The sequence below is a fragment of the Geotrypetes seraphini genome, chromosome 8, assembly GCF_902459505.1.
Source record: "Geotrypetes seraphini chromosome 8, aGeoSer1.1, whole genome shotgun sequence".
Classification (NCBI taxonomy): Eukaryota; Metazoa; Chordata; class Amphibia; order Gymnophiona; family Dermophiidae; genus Geotrypetes; species Geotrypetes seraphini.
This window is the reverse complement of record NC_047091.1, coordinates 165,338,487-165,357,765: the sequence shown is the minus strand read 5'-3', so window position 1 is coordinate 165,357,765 and position 19,279 is coordinate 165,338,487. Positions and strand designations below refer to the sequence as shown.

General features: G+C 45.9%; 1 protein-coding gene across 7 annotated transcripts in view; it reads right to left on the bottom strand.

Annotated features, from left to right (window-relative positions):
- The window catches only part of ACACB (acetyl-CoA carboxylase beta), a 272,288-nt gene that overhangs the window by 147,552 nt on the left and 105,457 nt on the right, over positions 1 to 19,279 (bottom strand). For all 7 annotated transcript variants that reach the window (XR_004540311.1, XM_033954376.1, XM_033954378.1 and 4 more), the window contains 2 exons: positions 17,360 to 17,510; positions 3,646 to 3,780 (listed from right to left, as the gene is read on the bottom strand). Coding sequence is in view for 6 of the 7 variants with exons in the window: in XM_033954376.1 (XP_033810267.1) it covers positions 3,646 to 3,780; positions 17,360 to 17,510 (286 nt within the window). In the remaining variant the exon portion in view is untranslated. The remainder of the gene's footprint in view (positions 1 to 3,645; positions 3,781 to 17,359; positions 17,511 to 19,279) is intronic.

Sequence of the window (19,279 nt, the reverse complement as noted above, 5' to 3'; positions counted from 1 at the left end):
CCAACTTCAGCTGAATTTTCCAGAATTACCTCCTTACATATACCGCAGACAGACACATCCCACCAAGGTATATAGCATCCTTTTCTCTATGGCACATGCTAATGCCAGAATTACCTATCTACCATATTTTCACTCATATACCACGCACCCGTGTAAAATGCGCACATGGGTATAGCGCGCGGGAAACTGTAATTTATGTAAAGAAATTTTTATATACCGCGCACACCCGTATACCGCGCATGCCGCCCCGACTCTCCTTTCGCCCGCCCCGACTCTCCTCTCCCCCTTGAAGTCCTGTCCCCACCCTGAAAGCCTGATGCCCCCTGACGTCCGATTCACCCCCCCCCGCAGGACCGCTCGCACCCCCACCCCGAAGGACCACTCGCACCCCCACAGCCTCCCCCCCCTATCATGGAGAAGCTCCTACCATTCTCCTGCTGCTTCCTCTGCCGGCGGACCCGGCCCTGCTGTGAGCCCTGCTCTGAAATGCTTCCTCTTCCGGCGGTCCCGGCCCTTCTGTGAGCCCTGCGTTTGCGCTGCTTCCTCTTCCGGCGGTCCCGCCCTTTCTCCGACGTCAGAGAAAGGGTGGGACCGCCGGAAGAGGAAGCAGCAGGAGAACGGTAGGAGCTTCTCCATGATGGGGGGGGGGGGAGGCTGTGGGGGTGCGAGTGGTCCTGCGGGGGGGGGTGAATCGGACGTCGGGGGGAGAACTATGTAAAAAAAACGTTGAAAAATGCGCTCACGCGTATAATGCACAAGGTTATGCACGGTTTGTAAAAATCGTGTATAACGCACGCATTATATGCGTGAAAATACGGTAATCTAATCTAATACTTGGCTTTATATACCGAGTCTTCATTCTAAAAAAAATAAACCATAAAAGAAAAACTTTGAAAAGAATTAATTTCCAAAATGTTTAGTGAATAAATTAGTTTTTCAAAAGCTTACGAAAAAATAGAAGAGAACCAGAGCTTCTTATAAGGAACGGAAGAGCGTTCCAAAGTTGAGAAAACTTAAAAAAATCAAAGATTGGCCAAGAATATCAAGAAAACAGTCATGTAAAGTAGAGAATGACACGGGGAGCGATCCCCGCAGCGAACCGCTGCGTGGCTGCGGTTTGGCTGCGGGTTATGGTGACCTCATTAGCAAATCGCCGCAGACGCGGGGACAAATCCTTTCACCGCCCGCAAAAACGGTGAATAGATTTGTCCCCGCAGGCCAATGTCCCCCCTTCTAGGAACCGCTATTTACCTGTGTTTCACCGTGTTCGTGACCGGGTGTTAGATGTCTCCGCCATGTTGTCTGTCTCCTCCAACTTTTGATCCAACTCGCACGTTGCCGCATTTACTCTCGATCCAACTTGCATTTGTCAGATCAACCCTTCCTGCCAATAGAACCCGCCCCCCCCCCCCGACGATCGCCGGCAGGAAGGTGCTCAGCCCTTCATGCCGACAGAACCAGCCCTCCCCAACGATCGCGGCAGGAGGATATCCAACCCCTCCTGCCAGCTCCCCAACAGCCCCCCTATGATCACTGATAGGAGGGTGCCCAACCCCTCCTGCCGGCCCCCCCAACGGCCCCCTATATCGCCAATAGGAGGGTGCCCAACCCCTCCTGCCGGACCCTCCCCCAACAAACCCCGCCATCCCGAAACACCACCCTTAGTCTTACTTTCCAAGTTGGACCGGACAGCTCCTCGCTCGTCTGGCCAGCAGGCCTGCCCCCGTCCAAATGAGGCGGGCCCGCCCCTCCCCTCCCCTGCCTAACCCACAGGATCCTAGGGCCTGATTGGCCCAAGCACCTAAGGCCCCTCCTATAGCGGGAGTGGCTTTAGGTGCCTAGACCAATCAGGCCCTAGGATCCTGTGGGTTGGGCAGGGTAGGGGCGGGCCCGCCTCATTTGGACGGAGGCAAGCCTGCTGGCCATACGTGTGAGGAGCCGTCCGGTCCAACTTGGAAAGTAAGACTAAGGGGGTTCCGGGGTGGGAGGGTTCGTTGGGGGGGGGGTCCAGCAGGAGGGGTTGGGTACCCTCCTGCCGGCGATCTTAGGGGAGGTTATTGGGAGGACCTGCAGGAGGGGTTGGGTACCCTTCTGCTGCGATTGTCGGGAGGGCCGTTGGGGGGGGTCTACAGGAATACACAGTCTAGTACCCGAACTCGCAATCTGGGCAACTGCAACTGGGCAACCTGATCCCGAAATCTGAGCAACTGCCTGCTGCCGTCGCGTATGCTGGGACTCCTGCCTTCGTGTATCTGCCGGATACGCGAAGGCAGAAGTCCCGGCATACGCGACGGCAGCAGGCAGTTGCAAATCAGCTGACGCTGGCGCAATCTTGCACACTGGGAAAGAAGAGAATCTCCGGCGTCAGCTGACTAGCAACCCCCCATCGTATGGGACACCTGCCTTCGCATATCTGCCGGATACACGAAGACAGGAGTCCCAGCAAAAGATGCAGCTGCAGGAAGTTGCTAGTCAGCTGACGCTGATGCCGGAGCTTCTCTTCCTGCCCAGTGTACACCAGGTACTGCTGGACAAGGGGAGGAGGGGAAGAAGGAAGGGAGAAAGGATACTGTTGGACAGGAGGGAAGGGGTACTGCTGGACAATGGGAACAGGGAAGGGAGAAGGGGTACTGCTGGACAAGGGGGAAGTAAAAGGAAGGGAGAAGAGGTACTGCTGAACCTGGCAGAAAAGGAGGGAAAGGAAAGGTGCTACACACTGGAGGGGAAGGTGAGATGGTGCATGGGGAGAGAGCATGTTGGGTTGTGGGGTGCGAAGGAGGGATACCACTGAGGGAAGAGGCAAGGACAGAGAGAGAAAGTGTGCAGGAGGCAGAAAGTGTTGGACTCATGGAGAGGGCAAGATGGATGGGGAGGACAGAAAGGAGGGAAGGAGAAATGTTACTCTGGGGAAGGGGGAGAGCGCAGAGAGTGAAAAGTTGGACTCATGGAGGGAGAGAGAGAGATGCTTGGTTGAGGGAAGGAGGATCAGAGGAGAAGCATACAGGAGGGGTTGGGTGCCCTCCTGTCGTGATCGCTGGGGGGAGGGGAGACTTGCAGCCGTAGCCGCGGTCACTATGCTAATCACGGCAGGGAGATCTTTGCCACAATTAGGTACAGCGGCCGCGTCTACTTACCATGTAGGCTAACATTGTAAGCATTAAAAGTACATGTCGTGTTTGTTTTTGTATAGTTATTAACTAATATTTAACTAAGTTTTAAAGTTTTAAAGAATGTTTCCTTTATACGTAAATAAAGAAAAGTATATAAAATCGTACCCGTTTGAGGCTTTTATGTATGCAGCGGTGACGGTGACGGGGCGGTGAATGGGGTTGCAGTGGCGGTGACGGGGCGGTGAATGGGGTGGCAGTGGCGGTGACGGGGCGGTGAAGGGAATGGCGGTGACGGGGCGGTGCAGAGGATGGTGAGACGGGGACGGGGCGGTGACGGGGACCAATTTTTTCACCGTGTCATTCTCTAATGTAAAGCAAAGTTACTTACCTCTAACAAGCGATCTCTAAACCAACTGACCACTAGTTACATAAGAATCATATGATCCACTTGTGGCACTGGATAATATGCCTGTACTCTGAAAAAAAAAAACCAATATTGTACATATCCACAACAGTTACTATTAGAGCTACTTACTGGGTGCAGCTTAGTAGGATCCTCTAGGTCGAATCTGGCTATTACACAGCCTGCCTCTAATACAGCCCCCGGCCTCTTCACATAATGCACGTAGCCAGATTCTTGCACATTCAGAGTCATTACCATCTTCATTACCTGTATATGAGGAAAGGGAAGTGGATGGGAGCTAGCACAGAGGAAACAGAAACCTCTGATTAAACGAGAGCTTGTCACTTTGGGGGTAGCATTTATGTCAAGAGGGAGAAAGCAGCTCCAGGGAACACACTTATAGATTTTTTTTTGCCCCTGTCAGAAGGAATTTAGTCAGGTCTGTTTGTATACAGTCAGAGGAAAGACTGCAGCAGTTCGGTTCCTCATCATCCTGAGCATTTCAACCACTAGCGCAGTTACTTACCTGTAGCAGGTGTTATCCGAGAACAGCAGCAGATATGCTCACATGTAGGTGGCATCATCTACAAAACCCAGTACAGACAGTGCAAAAGTTTACTGTCACTTTGGACTTTTTGCAAGTCTCAAGACTGCCCGTACTGCACATGCGCTAGTACCTTTCCGCTCAACATCAGCTTGCAAGACCATCAGTTCAGTAAAAAAAAAAAAAAAAAAAAAAAAAAAGCTAAGAAGCCAGCTAGGGGGAGGTGGGAGGGTTATGAGACTATCTGCCTGCTGTCCTCAGATAACACCTGTTACAAGTTAAGTGGTGTCAGGTCAAAAGCGTGCCGGGACAAAGGCGCGCGCAGACAACTGAGCACAACGTGGAGGCGCGTGCCGAAGAAAATGACTGTTTCAAAGGGCTCCGACGGGATGTGGGGGGTACCCCCCCACACACTTTACTTAATACAGATCGCGCCGCATTGTGGGGGCGTTGTAACCCCCCACATTTTAATGAAAACTTCACTTTTTCCCTAAAAAACAGGGAAACAATTAAGTTTCCCTGTATAATGAGGGCGGTTACAACCCCCCCAAACCCCCCACAACGCCACCGCGATCTGTATTAAGTAAAGTGGGGGGGGTTCCCCAACAAAACCCCCCCGTCGGAGCCCCTAAAAACACTCTTTTTCTTCGGCGCGCGCTTCCATCTTGCGCTCAGTTGTCGGCGCGTGCCTTTGTCTTCGGCTATTTTGTCTATGAACTAAGTTAAGTAACTGTGTTTTCTCCTAGGACAAGCAGGCAGCATATTCTCACAAGTAGGACTCCCCGACTGGAAACAAAAGGGTTGGAGGACAGTTGGCATTTAAAGTAGAGAATACATTTTGTAGAACTGCTTGGCTGAATTGACTATCTCATCTGGAACGATTTTCCAGACAGCAGTGCGATGAACGGAGGACCACATGGCTGCTTTACAGAAATCTTCAATGGGAGTGCAACATAGATGAGCTACTGAAATCACTATAGCTCTAATTTTATGTGCTGTCACACGACCTTCTAGCGTCAGGCCAGCCTGAGCATAGCAAAAGGTAATACAGTCAGCGAGCCATGTAGAAATAGTTCTCTTGGTGACAGGGAGTCGAGTCTGTTTGGATCAAATGAGAGGAACAGTTGAGCCGAAGTCCTTTGAGATTTGGTTCTATCCTAGTAAACAAGAGCACACTTACATTCTAATATGTGGAGTTGAGTTTCACCAGGGTGAGAATGTGCTCCTTGTGACCCTGGACAATTTACTTGATACTCCATTGCCCTAGGTACATTTGTCAGATTGTGAGCCCACCAAGACAGAGATAAATACACGAGTACTTGAATGTAAAACCACTTAGGCTGTAAGTGGTATATAAATAAAAAAAATTAATGTGGTTTTGGAAAGACCAGTCTATAATTCTGGTTCAAATGAAAATCCGAGATGACCTTAGGAAGAAACTTCGAATGTGTGCAGAGAACCACCCTATCATGGTAGAATGTTCTATATGGTAGATCTGAGACAAGCGTTTGTAGTTCACTGACTCGGTGTGCTGAAGTGATGCAGATTAAGAATACTACTTTCCACATGAGATTATTTGAGAGATGAAGACATCATTGGCTCAAAGGGAAGCTTCATCGGGGCTGATAGTATAATATTAAAATTCCAAGCAACAGGAGGAGGTTCTATTGGTGGTTTGGTATGAAAAAGGTCCTTTATGAATCTGGAGATCAAAGGATGGACAGATAATGGTTTTTTTATCTAGAGGTGTATGATAAGTGCTAATGGCATTAAGATGAACTCTGACTGAACTAGTTTTAAGACCAAGGTTGGAGAGGTGTAGAAGATAGTCCAGGACTGATGGGAGATGACATGTGTTCAGATGTAATGAGTGTCAGTTACACTAGAGTATGAATCTAGTCCATTTGAAGTTATAACGTTGCGCAGAAGGTTTCCTGGAAGCTTAAATGATGGCTGATTCCAGTGTAAATGTATCTACTCGCTGGGAGAGAGAAACCACGCTGTGAGAGTCAATGAATGGAGATTGGGATGGAGAAGGGACTCCTCATTTTGTGTTATTAAAGTTGGAAAAATTTAAAGTGAAACAGGTTCCTCGGCACTGAACTGAAGAAGACGGAACCATGGTTGTCACAGCCAACGAGGTGCTATGATGAACATGGTAGTTTGCTCTTAGCGAAGTTTGAATATAATTTTTCCCTATTAATGAAATTGGAAGAAAAGCATATAGAAACTTGTCGGTTCAGTTCAGTCCAGAAGGAAGGCATCTGTCTTCAGACAATTGAGAGTATATATTTTGGAACAGAAAAGAGAAAATTTGTGATTGTGGAGAGAAGCAAAGAGATCTATCTTTGGAATATCCCTGTTTGAAACTATCTGATGTTACACAGTTGAGTTGAATGACCATTTGTGAGGTTGCAGGAATCTGATGAGCTTGTCTGCTAAAATATTGTGTTTTCCTGCTAGCTAAACAGCTCTGAGGAATATGTTGTAAGGGATCGCCCAGGACCAAGTCTGTATGGCTTCTTAACAAAGGAGGCGAGATCCCATCCCTCTCTGTTTGTTCATGGTGTACATGGCTACTTGGTTGTCTGTTCGGATGAGTATTACCTGACTGAGGCGGTGAGTTTGAAAGGTATGGAGAACATTGCGGATTGCTCGTAATTCAAGGAGATTGGAGCGAAGAGATTTTTCTTGAGGATTCCAGCTGCCTCGAGTATGGAGGCCACCGAGGTGGGCTCCCCATCTGAACATGGAAGCACCCATTGTTAATATTTTTTGATGAGGCGGGGTGTGGAAGAGTAGACCTCTGAATACCTTGGTTGGTGTTAACCACCACTGAAGGGAATTACAAAAGTGATAAGATTACCTGCAGTCTCTGGGAAAGTGAGTGTAAGACTCAATTAATACCATTGGGTTGAGTTTTTCCATTGAGGTTCTCTGAGATGAAGATGGGCGAATAGAGTTACATGAACTATTAATGCCATGTGACCTAGAAAATGCATCATTTGGCATGCGATGATATGATGAAGAGGGGATATTTTCTGGCCAATCTGAGTCAGAGCGTCGAGTCTGTAGTGGTAAAAATGCCAGAGCTTGAGTTGTGTCTAGAAAGGCTCCAAAAAACTCTAGAGTTTGAGTTGGTTGGAGATGAAATTTCTTGTAATTGACTTCAAGTCCCAGAAACCCTAGAAGACATACTGACAAGCTGATGGTTAATTAAGCTACTTGAGGGGAAGGGGCCTTGATCAACCAGTCATCTAGATACGGGAATACATGAAAGCCGCAAGAACAGAGTGTTGCAGTTACAACAACTAAACATTTTGTGAAAACTCTGGGTGCTGAAGCTAGACCAAATGGCAGCATCCTGTATTGGAAATGGCTTGTACCCTTTTGAAAATGAAGATATTTCCTATGGTCTGGGAGGATGGGAATAAGCGTGTAGGCTCCCTTGAAATCTAGAGGGCAAAGCTAGTTGGTTTTCTCCAAAAGTAATAACAGAGTTCCCAGAGTTATCATTCTGAACATCTCCTTTACTAAATATTTGTTGAGAGCATGGAAATCTAGGATTGGTTGAATACCTCCAGTCTTCTTCAATATTAGGAAATACTTGGAATAGAAACCTCAGACCCTCTCCAGCAGAGGAACTTGATCTATTGCGTTGAACTGGAGAAGGGCTGAGAGCTCTTGGTGAAGAATGGTCTGTTGGGAATTCAAAAACAACTCTCTTGGAGGATGGCGTGGAAGAGTGTTTTTTTTAGATGAAGAGCGAAACCTTATCTCACTATTTGTAGGACCCAATTGTCTGATTTTATGAGGGACCATCGGTGATAGAAGTGAATAAGATAACCCTTGATAACAGGAGTTGGGGGTATAGGTTGCAGTATGCTGAGTAAGCTCTCTAGTAAGAAGTCATAAAGACTACTGAGATTTTTTGCTGAGTCTGTGGTTGGGTCTTTTGTGTCTTCTGTTCTATGGGCTGTTTTTGAGGAGGAACTCTTGAAGAGTTCTGCACCTAAGAAGAGAGCTTAGAATTGGAAAACTGTTTGATAGGCTGGGATTTGGAAGATTTTGATGTCAACAGAGAGGTCATGGACTGTTTATATCCTGTGATCTTTGGGTGGCCTCCTCTATTTTCTCCTTAAAGAGCTTATCACCCAAGCATTGACTATTGGCTAAGCACTCTTGAACATTGGAATCCAAGTCAGAAACTCTCAGCCACGCTTGTCTCCTCAAGGCAATAGATGGTGCTGATGCTCGTGAGGTGACAAAGGCATCAAAGACTGATCTTGCATATACTTCCTCGTTTCCAACAAGTCATTAGAAAGATGCTGAAACTCATTTAATTGGTCATCAGGAATAAACTGTTCATAATGACATGTAAAAGGTCATATAAAAATATTTTACTGGTTAACAATGAGCTCTGAAAAAGTCACAAGAACATAAGCATTGCCATACTGGGACAGACCGAAAGTCCATCAAGCCCAGCATCCTGTTTCCAACAGGGGCCAACCCAGGTCCCAAGTACCTAGCTAGATCCCAAGTAGTAAAACAGATTTTATTCTGCTTATCCTAGGAATAAACAATGGATTTCCTTAAGCTATCTCAATAATTGTCTACATACTTCTCTTTTAGGAAATTATCCAATCCTTTTTTAAACCCTAAGCTAACTGATTTCACCACATTCTCCAGCAACAAATTCCGGAGTTTAACTACATGTTATGTGAAGAAATAATTTTCTCAAGTTTGTTTTAAATCTACTACTTAGTAGCTTCATCACATGCACCCTAGTCCTAGTATTTTTGGTAAGAGTAAACAAGCAATTCACAGCTACCCTTTCCATTCCACTCATTATTTTGTAGACCTCTATCATATAACCCCTGAGCCGTCTCTTCTCCAAGCTGAAGAGCCCTAGTCACTTTAGCCTTTCCTCATAGGGAAGTCATCTCATCCTTTTTATCATTTTCATCCCTCTTCTCTGTACCTTTTCTAATTCCGCTACATCTTTTTTGAGATACAGCGACTAGAATTGTACATAGTATTCAAGGTGCAGCCATACCGTAGAGGACTACAAGGGCAATATAACATTTTCATCTTTGTTTTCCATTCCTTTCCTGAATTCCTAACATTCTATTTGCTTTCTTAGCCACCAACACACATTGAGCTGCGGGTTTCAATGTATCTTCAATGATGACACCTACATCCTTTTTCCTGGACAGCGACTCCTAACGTGGAACCATGCATCACATAGCTATAATTTGGGTTCCTCTTTCCCATATGCATCACATTACACTTGCTCACATTAAATGTCATCTGCCATTTTGGCGTCCAGTCTAAACAAAATTCTCTTGAAATCTTTCACAATCATCTTGTGATTTAACAACTTCGTCTAAAGTCCTTCCTTCTGTACCAGCAGGGGTGCTAGCATTCGTTCTGGAGCTGCTAGCCTTCTTTAACGCAGATTATACAAGGAGTGATTGAAGTAGGAATTGAAGTTTGTCAAATCCTGGGCTAGATTAGACTCTGTATAAGGAGTCAAAGTTTTGTGGAGCCACAGGAATCAGAAGGGGCACTTCCTAATTTTTAAACATAGTGTCTTTCATTAAGTTATGAAAGGGAAGCTTTAGACAATCCTCTGGTATCTGCTCATAGCCCAAAGCACCAAAGAGTTCAGGCTCTGACTCATCTTGTCTGGTAGAGCTTGTCCCATTTGTCTGGTAAATTTCAAAAATGAGAAGCTCTCTGGAAGTGATCTCCTGCGAGGAAGGGGAGGGGTAGATGGATTTGAAGAAATCTCATGACTCCTCCGCCAAGAACTCTGATCATTGAGAGGATGAATGGCGAGACAAATCGGAGTCAGATTCCTCAATGCCCGGTGTTGGAGATAGGGAGCGTTGAGATGTCTAACGAGGTGAGCATCGAGAGCCTGACCTCGAGAAGAAGTGTGTCAACTATGATGTTGAGTAGAGCGTCAAGAGACACTTCTTGATCTTCTATGACATCGATCTAATGTAGAACAGGAAGAGGCTTGATGCCTGGATGATGATATCCTCCTTGACCTTGATCAATTGCTTAGAGCGCTGCTCGGACTGGGTTGGTACTGATTGTGTCATAGCAGGAGCTTGAAGCGCCTTAGCTTGCAATATGCCAGCCAACTCTTTTGAGTAAGTTCTCTAATTTAGTCCTGTAGATAAGGCAACGGTACTGGGGTAGACGTCGATACAGATGGTGCAGTTGGGTGTCGAGGTGGTGGTGACCTCAATGATGAGGCATGCTTTCGAGAAAACACCAATTGTAAGATGGTGACCTTGCCTCAATGCATCGATGCTTAAAATGCATCGATGGACTGGACACTAGAGGTGAAGCCAATATACGTTGAGATGCTGATGCATGCCTAGATGGAAAAGGATGCTTATGCTTCTTAGCCTTTTTACCAGGTGATCCTGATGGCAGCAGTAGCAATGATACAGACATCAATCAAGGAGTCAACGTCAGTTCCAGCTTTGATGCCGATGACAGTCTTTGTGTTTCTGCATCAGATGATGCAGACACTCCCAATGCTGCAGCAAAATGTTTTTTTGAATTGGAACTGTCCAACCTTTAGTGATCTTTTCTGAAGCTTGAAGCACCACTGACAAGAGTCTGCACGGTGGTCAGGACCAAGGCACTGAACACAACCAACTTTTAAACATAGTGTGGTGGATGTACGGTGAGAAGCACAGATGATCTCTAAGAAGAAGGAATGATAGTTGGTAAGAATGGGCAGACTAGATAAGTCGTATGATTTTATCTGCTGTCATTTTCTATAGCAATGGGTGTAACAAGGAAATGACAGTGACTGAGATGGATCAGTGGCTGAGATAGTCCTGTTGCACCAGGTGCACTGCTTAAAGCCACTAGAAGACTTTGACATGAAGGGAAAGATCGCCGACGCAAGATCAAAGGACTTAGTGGTCCAAGGAGATTGAGTAAATTTAAACCCGAAAGAGAGTTGATGTTCCCAGCCTGAAAAAAATTAAAGGTGGAAAAAATGAAAATTTTGACAAGAAAAAGAAAGAACTGAAAATAAATAAAATTATTAAGAAAAGCAATATTGGGAAGGCACAAAAACTGAAGTTTGATGTGCTTTTGGAGAACTCAAGAACACAACTTCTTAGCTCTACAGAAAACTGAGCACCAATTGTTCTGCAAGCAGATGTTGGGTGGGAAGGCACCGGCACGTAGGCGGTATGAATTGTCTCGAGACTTGCAGAAATTTAAAGTGACAGTACACTTTTGCACTGTCCATACTGGGTTCCATGGATGACATCACCCACATATGAGTATATGCTGCCTGCTTGTCCGAGGATAAAGGTTTTGACCCTCTACCACCAGCAGAGAGAGAGACAGAACAAGCATTTGTACAACCTACCCGATAAAGAGCACCATATAGCTACACACAATGTCCTGCAAATGTTGGGCAGACCATATAGGGCTGGATTTCTGGTACTGGCTTCTAGGTCCAGCTGAAGAACTGATGATCTTTTTAAGCACTGGCAGACAGGGAAAGATCTGGGCCCTTTGAGTCTATGCCTGGTGCCAGGAGATACCTGAAGAAGTCTAGATCTCTCCCTTTCCACCTCAGCAACCCCCAAAAGGAGGTGACCCTCTCTTAGCTAGTCTCAGTTTTGCATAGATAGGTTTGTCTGGGTGGGGGTGTTTTAATTAAAGAAACAAGAAATGAAAAGGAGTAGAGAAGCCGAGGTTCGACAATCACATTTATAATAAGTCAGGGATTGAAGGATCTGAAGCGGTCAACAGGACAAGATAGATCATGCCTGGTTAGGGTCAGGGGGTGTAGAACACACATCTGTAAGCCAATATAGAAGCAGCTCTCAAGGTTTGGCCATTGGCAACAGTGTAACCACCGCCAAGAATGGCACATAAAAGCAGCCGGTGGTGGGTGATGAGCAGTAGCAGCATCAAGTAGTGTCCATAATGTGGAAGATGCAGAAATAGATCAGAACAATGCAGAACGTATTCTGGCAATTTCTGTTTTAAGTTTTTTATTGATTTTTACATATAACAACAAGTGTCATAAATTGTCATACAATTATTATAACAATACACTTGATAAGGGTTAAAGGAGGGAGGGTGGGAGGGGGTAAGGTTTTTATTCTCTTTGTCGTAAATTATAAATGATCTATCATAATAGATATTATTCTTATGTGACAATAACAAAATGAAGGGAGGGAAAAGGATTAATAATTAAATAATAATTGATTAAATCATTATAATTTATTGATATATAAAAATGTAATAAAGATAATATAAGATATGTTTTATATAAAATACGTTATAGATATATCAAGGGTATTGTATTCTGGCAATTTCTGACTGTGGGAGAAACAAAGAATCATTGAGATCATAAGGAAACACTACCTATGTCGACCTCTCCTATATTTCATGCCCAGCTCCAGAAAGAGATGGGAAAATGTAGCTAAAAATGAAAGGCACTGGGGTTAAGTGCCCCAGGTCATGACCCTTAGATCCTAGGGGATGTTTTTTCATTTGATTTTATGCCATCATCTGCACAAAGCATGCAGCAGGGCAGGAACCTAGAGGTCTCCCTACACTCTCTTCCAGTGCCAGAACCATCGAAGCAGGCTTGGATTTCACCAACTGAAAGAACCAACCAGAAGAGTCTGTACTCTCAGATCATGGTGAGTCAGGTGGTGCAGGAGGGTACCTACCTGGGATCACTAAAAGGAAGAGAACTGCTGATCGAAGGATGTTCCCCCTAGGAGTGTTGCAAAGGCCTGTTAAGGCCTTTCCTGAGCATCAAGCAATTAAGACTTTATCCCAAAGAGACAGAATGCCCCTGAGGCTGGTCTCCACATGAGTAGGGTCATTAAAGCTTTATATTTTGGTCCTAGAGGAGAAGATGTTATAGTACCCAAAAGATGGATGCATTGATTAAAGCAGTGGCTAAAATGATGATCATACCTTTTGAGGTCAATGCAATGCTCAAGGACCTTCAAGATCATATGTTCCAGCTGTGTTGAAGTAGTCCTTTAAAGATGCAGTCTTGGGGTTGCTGGCAGTTATTCACATCAGCTATATGTCTAGGATTTGTCTTTGATGGATCTAATAGCATTCTTCAGCCATAGAAAAGAGTGGCCTGAATACTAAAAAGAATCAGACCAATTGGCAACTAATTTTAGCTTAGGTAACTGATGCTCTTTATGACCCTTGTCAGGACCTCTACCAAAGGGATGGCGACCATGGTTTTCATGGTTGAGAAAATGGGATGCAGATGTACCTTCCAAGACAGAGCTTATATCTCAGTGTTTGCCTATCTGTCTGCCTAGATTGTAAGGTCTTCTGAGCAGGAACCATCTATTATATATTAAATGTACAGCACTGCACACGCCTTATGGCAGAGAAGGAGGTGGTGGCAGAGGAGAAGGAGCAGGAGTAACCCCTAAGCCAATAAATTTTTTTTTTAATTCTGGAACCACAGATTCAAAGAGGAGATCGACAAACAGATAGAAAATCAATCAGGGAAAGCTTGGCCAAAATAGTATGTTTTCAAAGCCGACCTGAATTCCTTATTGGAGATCTCTAGATGGAGGATGACAAAAATTTTGAACTGAATGCAAAAAAGTCAAACAGCCAATATTCTTTGACCAAGAGAGCGACAGGGTCATAATTTTTGGCTCCAAAAAGCAATTTGACTGAAATGTTTTGAATCAGCTTAAGCTTTCTGAAGCAGGACCTACAATAATCCAAGTGTGACAACATCAAGGAATGGAGAAGGAGCAAGGTTCCACAGTTCCAAGAGTAGATGGATACTATGCAACAGTTTTAGAGTAAAAAAGATTTTCATAAGATCAGGAATGTATAGGGTCAAAATTCAGATAACTATCCGATACCTGGGACCTTAACAGTTATGGAATGGAATCTGACTACCATTAACTAATACTGGGTAAAGATAGTAAGGATTCATGCTACAGTACCTGAATAAATTCATGTAAACCTTTCTGAGCTCCCCTGGGAGAGAGGTATAGAAATTTGAATAAATAAAAAAAATAGATAAATAGATTTGAAGGGATTAAGCTTAAGACCATTGCTTGAAAGCTCTCTTCCTTCAGGGAACGGATAGGCGGCCACCTGTCCATTCTGCCAAGGAGTAAACCCAAGTTGTCAGACCAGTGGGGGTACTGATCATCAAGACTACATGCTGAAAGTTGTCCCACCCAATTGCTCACACCCATGTCAAGACCTGAGCAAGAGGACAATAGTAGAAACCACTCTCACAAGACCACCTCCAAATTCTGAGGGTCTCAGAAGACATCATTTCCAGGTTATGCCATTCAGCCTGGTAAAGTGGCAGTGGCTTTACACAGCGACGGCATCTTAGGGCACCCATAATTGCACAACTGGGTGATCAGAATAAAATCAGATTTAGAGAGTCATGTGGTGAAAAAGTGGTCTTGCAGGTCTTCAGCTAGGTGATCAACTTCAAGAGGAGGTTGTAATTCTTCCCGCATCTGGTATATCTTGGACCTTCTTTTCCCTCCTGTATATTGGCCTCCACTCAGCTGAATGCTCTGCAGGTAGTGAAAGTTCAATACACAGCACCCTGTTGGAGTTGATGCCATTGACAAGAGGGGTCTATAGGGAGATGTACTACCCCTGAGACAAACTCAAGAGTCTTCAGTACTTAGAGAATTATTTACACCTGTTACTGGTCACGAGTTCAGTCTGTTCACTGATAAGGACAGGAAGTCTTCAACACAACTATTTATTAAAGAATGACAGACAGCTAATAAAGAAAAGCTAATCATGTTTTCTTATTAGTAATTTCTTTCCTAACATCTTTCTTATAACAATTAAAATTCTCTAATGAAATAGAAGAGAGTATTTCACACTTCACAACACACAGGAAAGTTTCTGTAACTGGCCCCAATGTCTCAACAAGACTGAAGTTGCAGATACCATCTGAGCTGGGAAAATCTACACACAGTGGTGTAGAAAAAAAAAAAGGACTCGCCTTTTCAGGCTTTGGTTCCTTCTATATTGCTTATTGTAGCGGGGGGGGAGGAAGTTGGGGGTTGGTTTGTCCTGATGATGGGCTTGGAATTCTGAGAATGCAGTTGATGGTTCTGGTGCATTTTAGGAGACAATTGGAGGGCCCATTGTCAACTCACCCTGTTCTTACATATTTTTTGAAAGGAATTTTGCATTTGACACCTTCAATGCGGGCAGTGTCTCTAATGTAGGATCAAAATCTTGTTCTGAAGGTGCTTTGTGCCCCTACATTTGAACAATTAAGAGTAGCCATGGTGAAGGTCTTGTTTTGGGTGGCTACCACATCAGCAAGATGGATTTCAGATCTGCAAGCCCTCTTATGTAGAGATTCCTTCCTATATTTCACCAAGATGAGGGAGGGGGGTGTTCAGTGCAGAAAAGTTCTCTCTCTCCCTGAATTCTTTCACAGAAAAGAGTGTAGGGGAAGATTAAGATTTTATATTCCTTGGACCAGTGTCTCACAAACTTATTCGAGCCGGGGCACACTAAACCTAGTGTTCCCGACTCGAGACACCCGGAAGTGCACTGGCATAGGCATGATGACATCACGCATATGTGTGACATCAGTATGCCGACATCAGCGCATGCACAAAGGCCCCTCAAAGGGGCCTTGCGCCAAGAGAAGGACCTGTGCTAGAGAGAAGGGCCAGCAGAGAGAAGAGGTGCCGGTGTCGGGAGATTGCTTACAGGATGTGCCTCTCTTTGCGAGAGGCATGTCCTGTAGACAGTCAGCCAATGCCGACACCTCTCCTCTTCCCCAGTGTACTGCGGCACACCTGAAATCTCAGGAGACACACTGCCTTGGACGGATGCAGGAAACTGTCATTATCAGGAAATTACAAGCATGTTTTGGCAGTTTGACAGGCCGTTTGTCCTCTTTGGAGGCCAGAAGAGAGGGGACACTACCTCAAAGGAGACAATAGCATCAGTGCATAATCTCAAAAGGGCATCCTGTACCCCAGTGGCTAAGAGCATATTTGACTAGAGATGCAGTGACTTAATGGGACGAGGGGCTCATGCAAGGCAGTTGCGTAGTCTTCCTTATGTTCACTTGAGACATTACAGATTTAAGTCTGATCTGGGGAAAACTAAGCCTTTGGAGGCTGGCATTCTCAGAGCGGAAATGAATCCTACTCTAACAACCTAAGGGGGTCCTTTTATATATTTCATTTGTCTGGACTGGTCTAGGAGATAGTAAGACAGGTGTAATTTGGTCTTTACCTGCTAGTTTCTTTCCTTGAATCCTACCAGACCAGTTTAATCTCTCACCCATTACAGATTAATGTTTCCAGAATAAACATAGGGCATACTAAATGTCCTAGTTGCTTGTTTCAAAATGTAGTTCCTTTCTGTGTAATAAGCTTTCCCTTGAGGGTTATGGGGACTTCATCCCCGTTTCACTGGAAGCTCTACTACTGTGTTGGCATTGTTATAGATAAAGCTAAGTAGTGTGTACCTGTATGGTGCCTCAAATTGGGCAGGTCACATAAGCATTTGATCTCTGTCTCCATCTGTTGTTAAGAGTAAGAACCCATTCATCTATACTAATCTGGTAGGACTTAAAATAAGAAAAAAGACAAACCAAATTTTACCTTAAATATCATACCTGGCCATTGCATTACTGAGAGATACCACAAAGCATTCAGTTGTATGGAAGTAGATTGTGCAAAGTATATACTAGAATTACACAAATAGCCCAGGATAATGGAGAAATTATGTCTTACCTGCTAATTTTCTTTTTGTCCCTCCACACCTGTACAGATGGATATGTTTACGCTCCTCTGCCAGCAGGTGGAGACTGAGAACACAATGAATTCTAATAGTACATGTAGGCTGTACAGTCCCTAATAGAACCCATCTGACATATAGCCAAGCAGGAAATCAAACCAAAGCTATGTCCAGAATAAATCTTTTTTTTTTTTTTTTTTAGGAGGGGGGATAAGGAACAGTGCAAACAAGGCACAACTGTTGGAAAAAAGATCGGAACAGATAACCAACATTAATACCACCAGCCCACCAGCTACACCAGATGTTACTGCTCCACAACCACTTGCTGGAGACTGAGAACAGACTGGTTCTATGGGGGAATGCACAACCCACTTTTACTGTTAGAATTCAGTGTGTTCTCAGTTTCCACCTGCTGGCAGAGGAGTGTAAACCCATCCATCTGGAGGGACGATAAAGAAGCACAAACTACTTATAACGAACGTGTCATATTTCTGTAAACATTACCTCGATCTCTGCAAAGCACTGCCCAGCATAGATGTGGGCCCCGTCTTCCACCACATACTGAAGCAGTTTACCAGCTGAAGGTGATCTCAGCACAGTGGGGTCTCTCTCTTTCTCAAAGTCGCAGGTTTTATTACCTATAGTAATCCGATATCTAAAGGAAAAAAAGAACCTTTTAATACACTGGGTGCACGCTCTTTGAAGATGAAAGCAGTAATGCATACTGATCAATATTTAAGATGCCAGCCTTGGTCCCTAGTGCCAACAAGAAAAACGGATCTAACAAGACCTTTTCCCCATCCTGGCCTAATTTACTAACACATATTTTTTTCCCATTTTTTGTCTATTGGGGGGGGGGGGGGGAAACCTTAATAGATCAGGCCCTTTAAGCTTATGCATCACTATTGAAACTGAATAAAAACTCTATATCAGTGTGTCGCAAACTGTGTGCCCCAAGAGATTCCAGGTGTGCTGCCAGATGCCAGGGAGGAGGAGAGGTAACAGCGCCAGCGAGAGGCACATCCTGTAGGCAGTCAGCCAGCACCTCTCCCCCTCCCTATACCTTTTCTTTTTCAGCACCCTCTTGCTGGTGTCTCAGAGCCCCATCATGCATGCGTGGATGTCGACTTGATGTCATGCATGTGCGTGATGTCATCACGTCGACATCCACGCACTTCCGGATGCCCTTGAGCCGCCGCCCCTAATTTAGTGTGCTGCCGGCTCGCAAAGTTTGTGAGATACTGCTCTATATGAAAAACACAGGATAATCAAAATTATTTCTGGCTTTATAAACATGTGGAGGGGCATAATCAAAAAAAGCGTCTAAGTCCTTAAACGTTCAACGCAGAAGCAGGGAAAGTGTCCATAACCAAAACAAACGTCCTTGTTTTGATTATGGCCTTCCTCTGCCTAAACGCCCAATCTCCACTACGTCTAAAAGTACACCCACACAACGTCTACACTTTTCAGCCATAATGAAACAAAAAAACGCCAAAGCCACAAACGTCCAACAGAAGGGCTTTTAGGCGAAGGAGGAGCCAGTCCTTCGCCTAAAAGCTGGATTCTGTAACCGGTGTCTGTCAAAAACAACACCGGTTCCAGAATCCCCCCCCCCCAACCATCCAGGCAGGAGGGTGCCCAAGCCCTCCTGCCATGTCAAACTGCAACCCCCCCCCTCCTGACAACATCGGGGCAAGAGGGAGCTCAAGACCTCTTGCCCCGGCCAACCGCAGCACCCCCGACGATATCGGGGTAAGAGGGAGCCCAAGCCCTCTTGCCCCGCCGATTAACATCAGGCCAGAAGAGAGGCCAAGCTCTCCTGGCCCCAGCGACCCCCCCCCCATGCCCCCCGTGACTGGCTTGGGCCAGGAGGGAGCTCAAGCCCTCCTGGCCCCGGCGACCCCCCCCCCCCCGCCGCTACATGAATGGGCCAGGAGGGAGCCCAAACCTTCCTGGCCCCGGCGACCCCCCCCCCCCGCCGTGACATGAACGGGCTAGGAGGGAGCTCAAACCCTCCTGACCCCGGCGACCCCCCCCGCCGCTACATGAATGGGCCAGGAGGGAGCCCAAAACCTCCTGGCCCCGGCGACCCCCTACCCCCACCCCCCACTACAATATGGGCAGGAGGGATCCCAGGCTCTCCTGCCCTCGACGGAACCCCCCCCCCCCCAATGATTGCCCCCCCCAGCCGACCCGCGACCCCCCGGCCGACCCCACAACCCCCCCATCCCCATCCCCCTTCCCCGTACCTGTATTCCAGTTGGCGGACAGACGGGTGCTCAAACCCGCCTGTCCGGCAGGCAGCCACCGGCAGAATGGGGCTGGATTGGCCCAGCCGTCCCAAAGGCCCGTCCACAGGTGGGGCCTAAGGTGCCTGGGCCAATCAGAATAGGCCCGGGAGCCTTAGGCCCCTCCTGGGGGGGG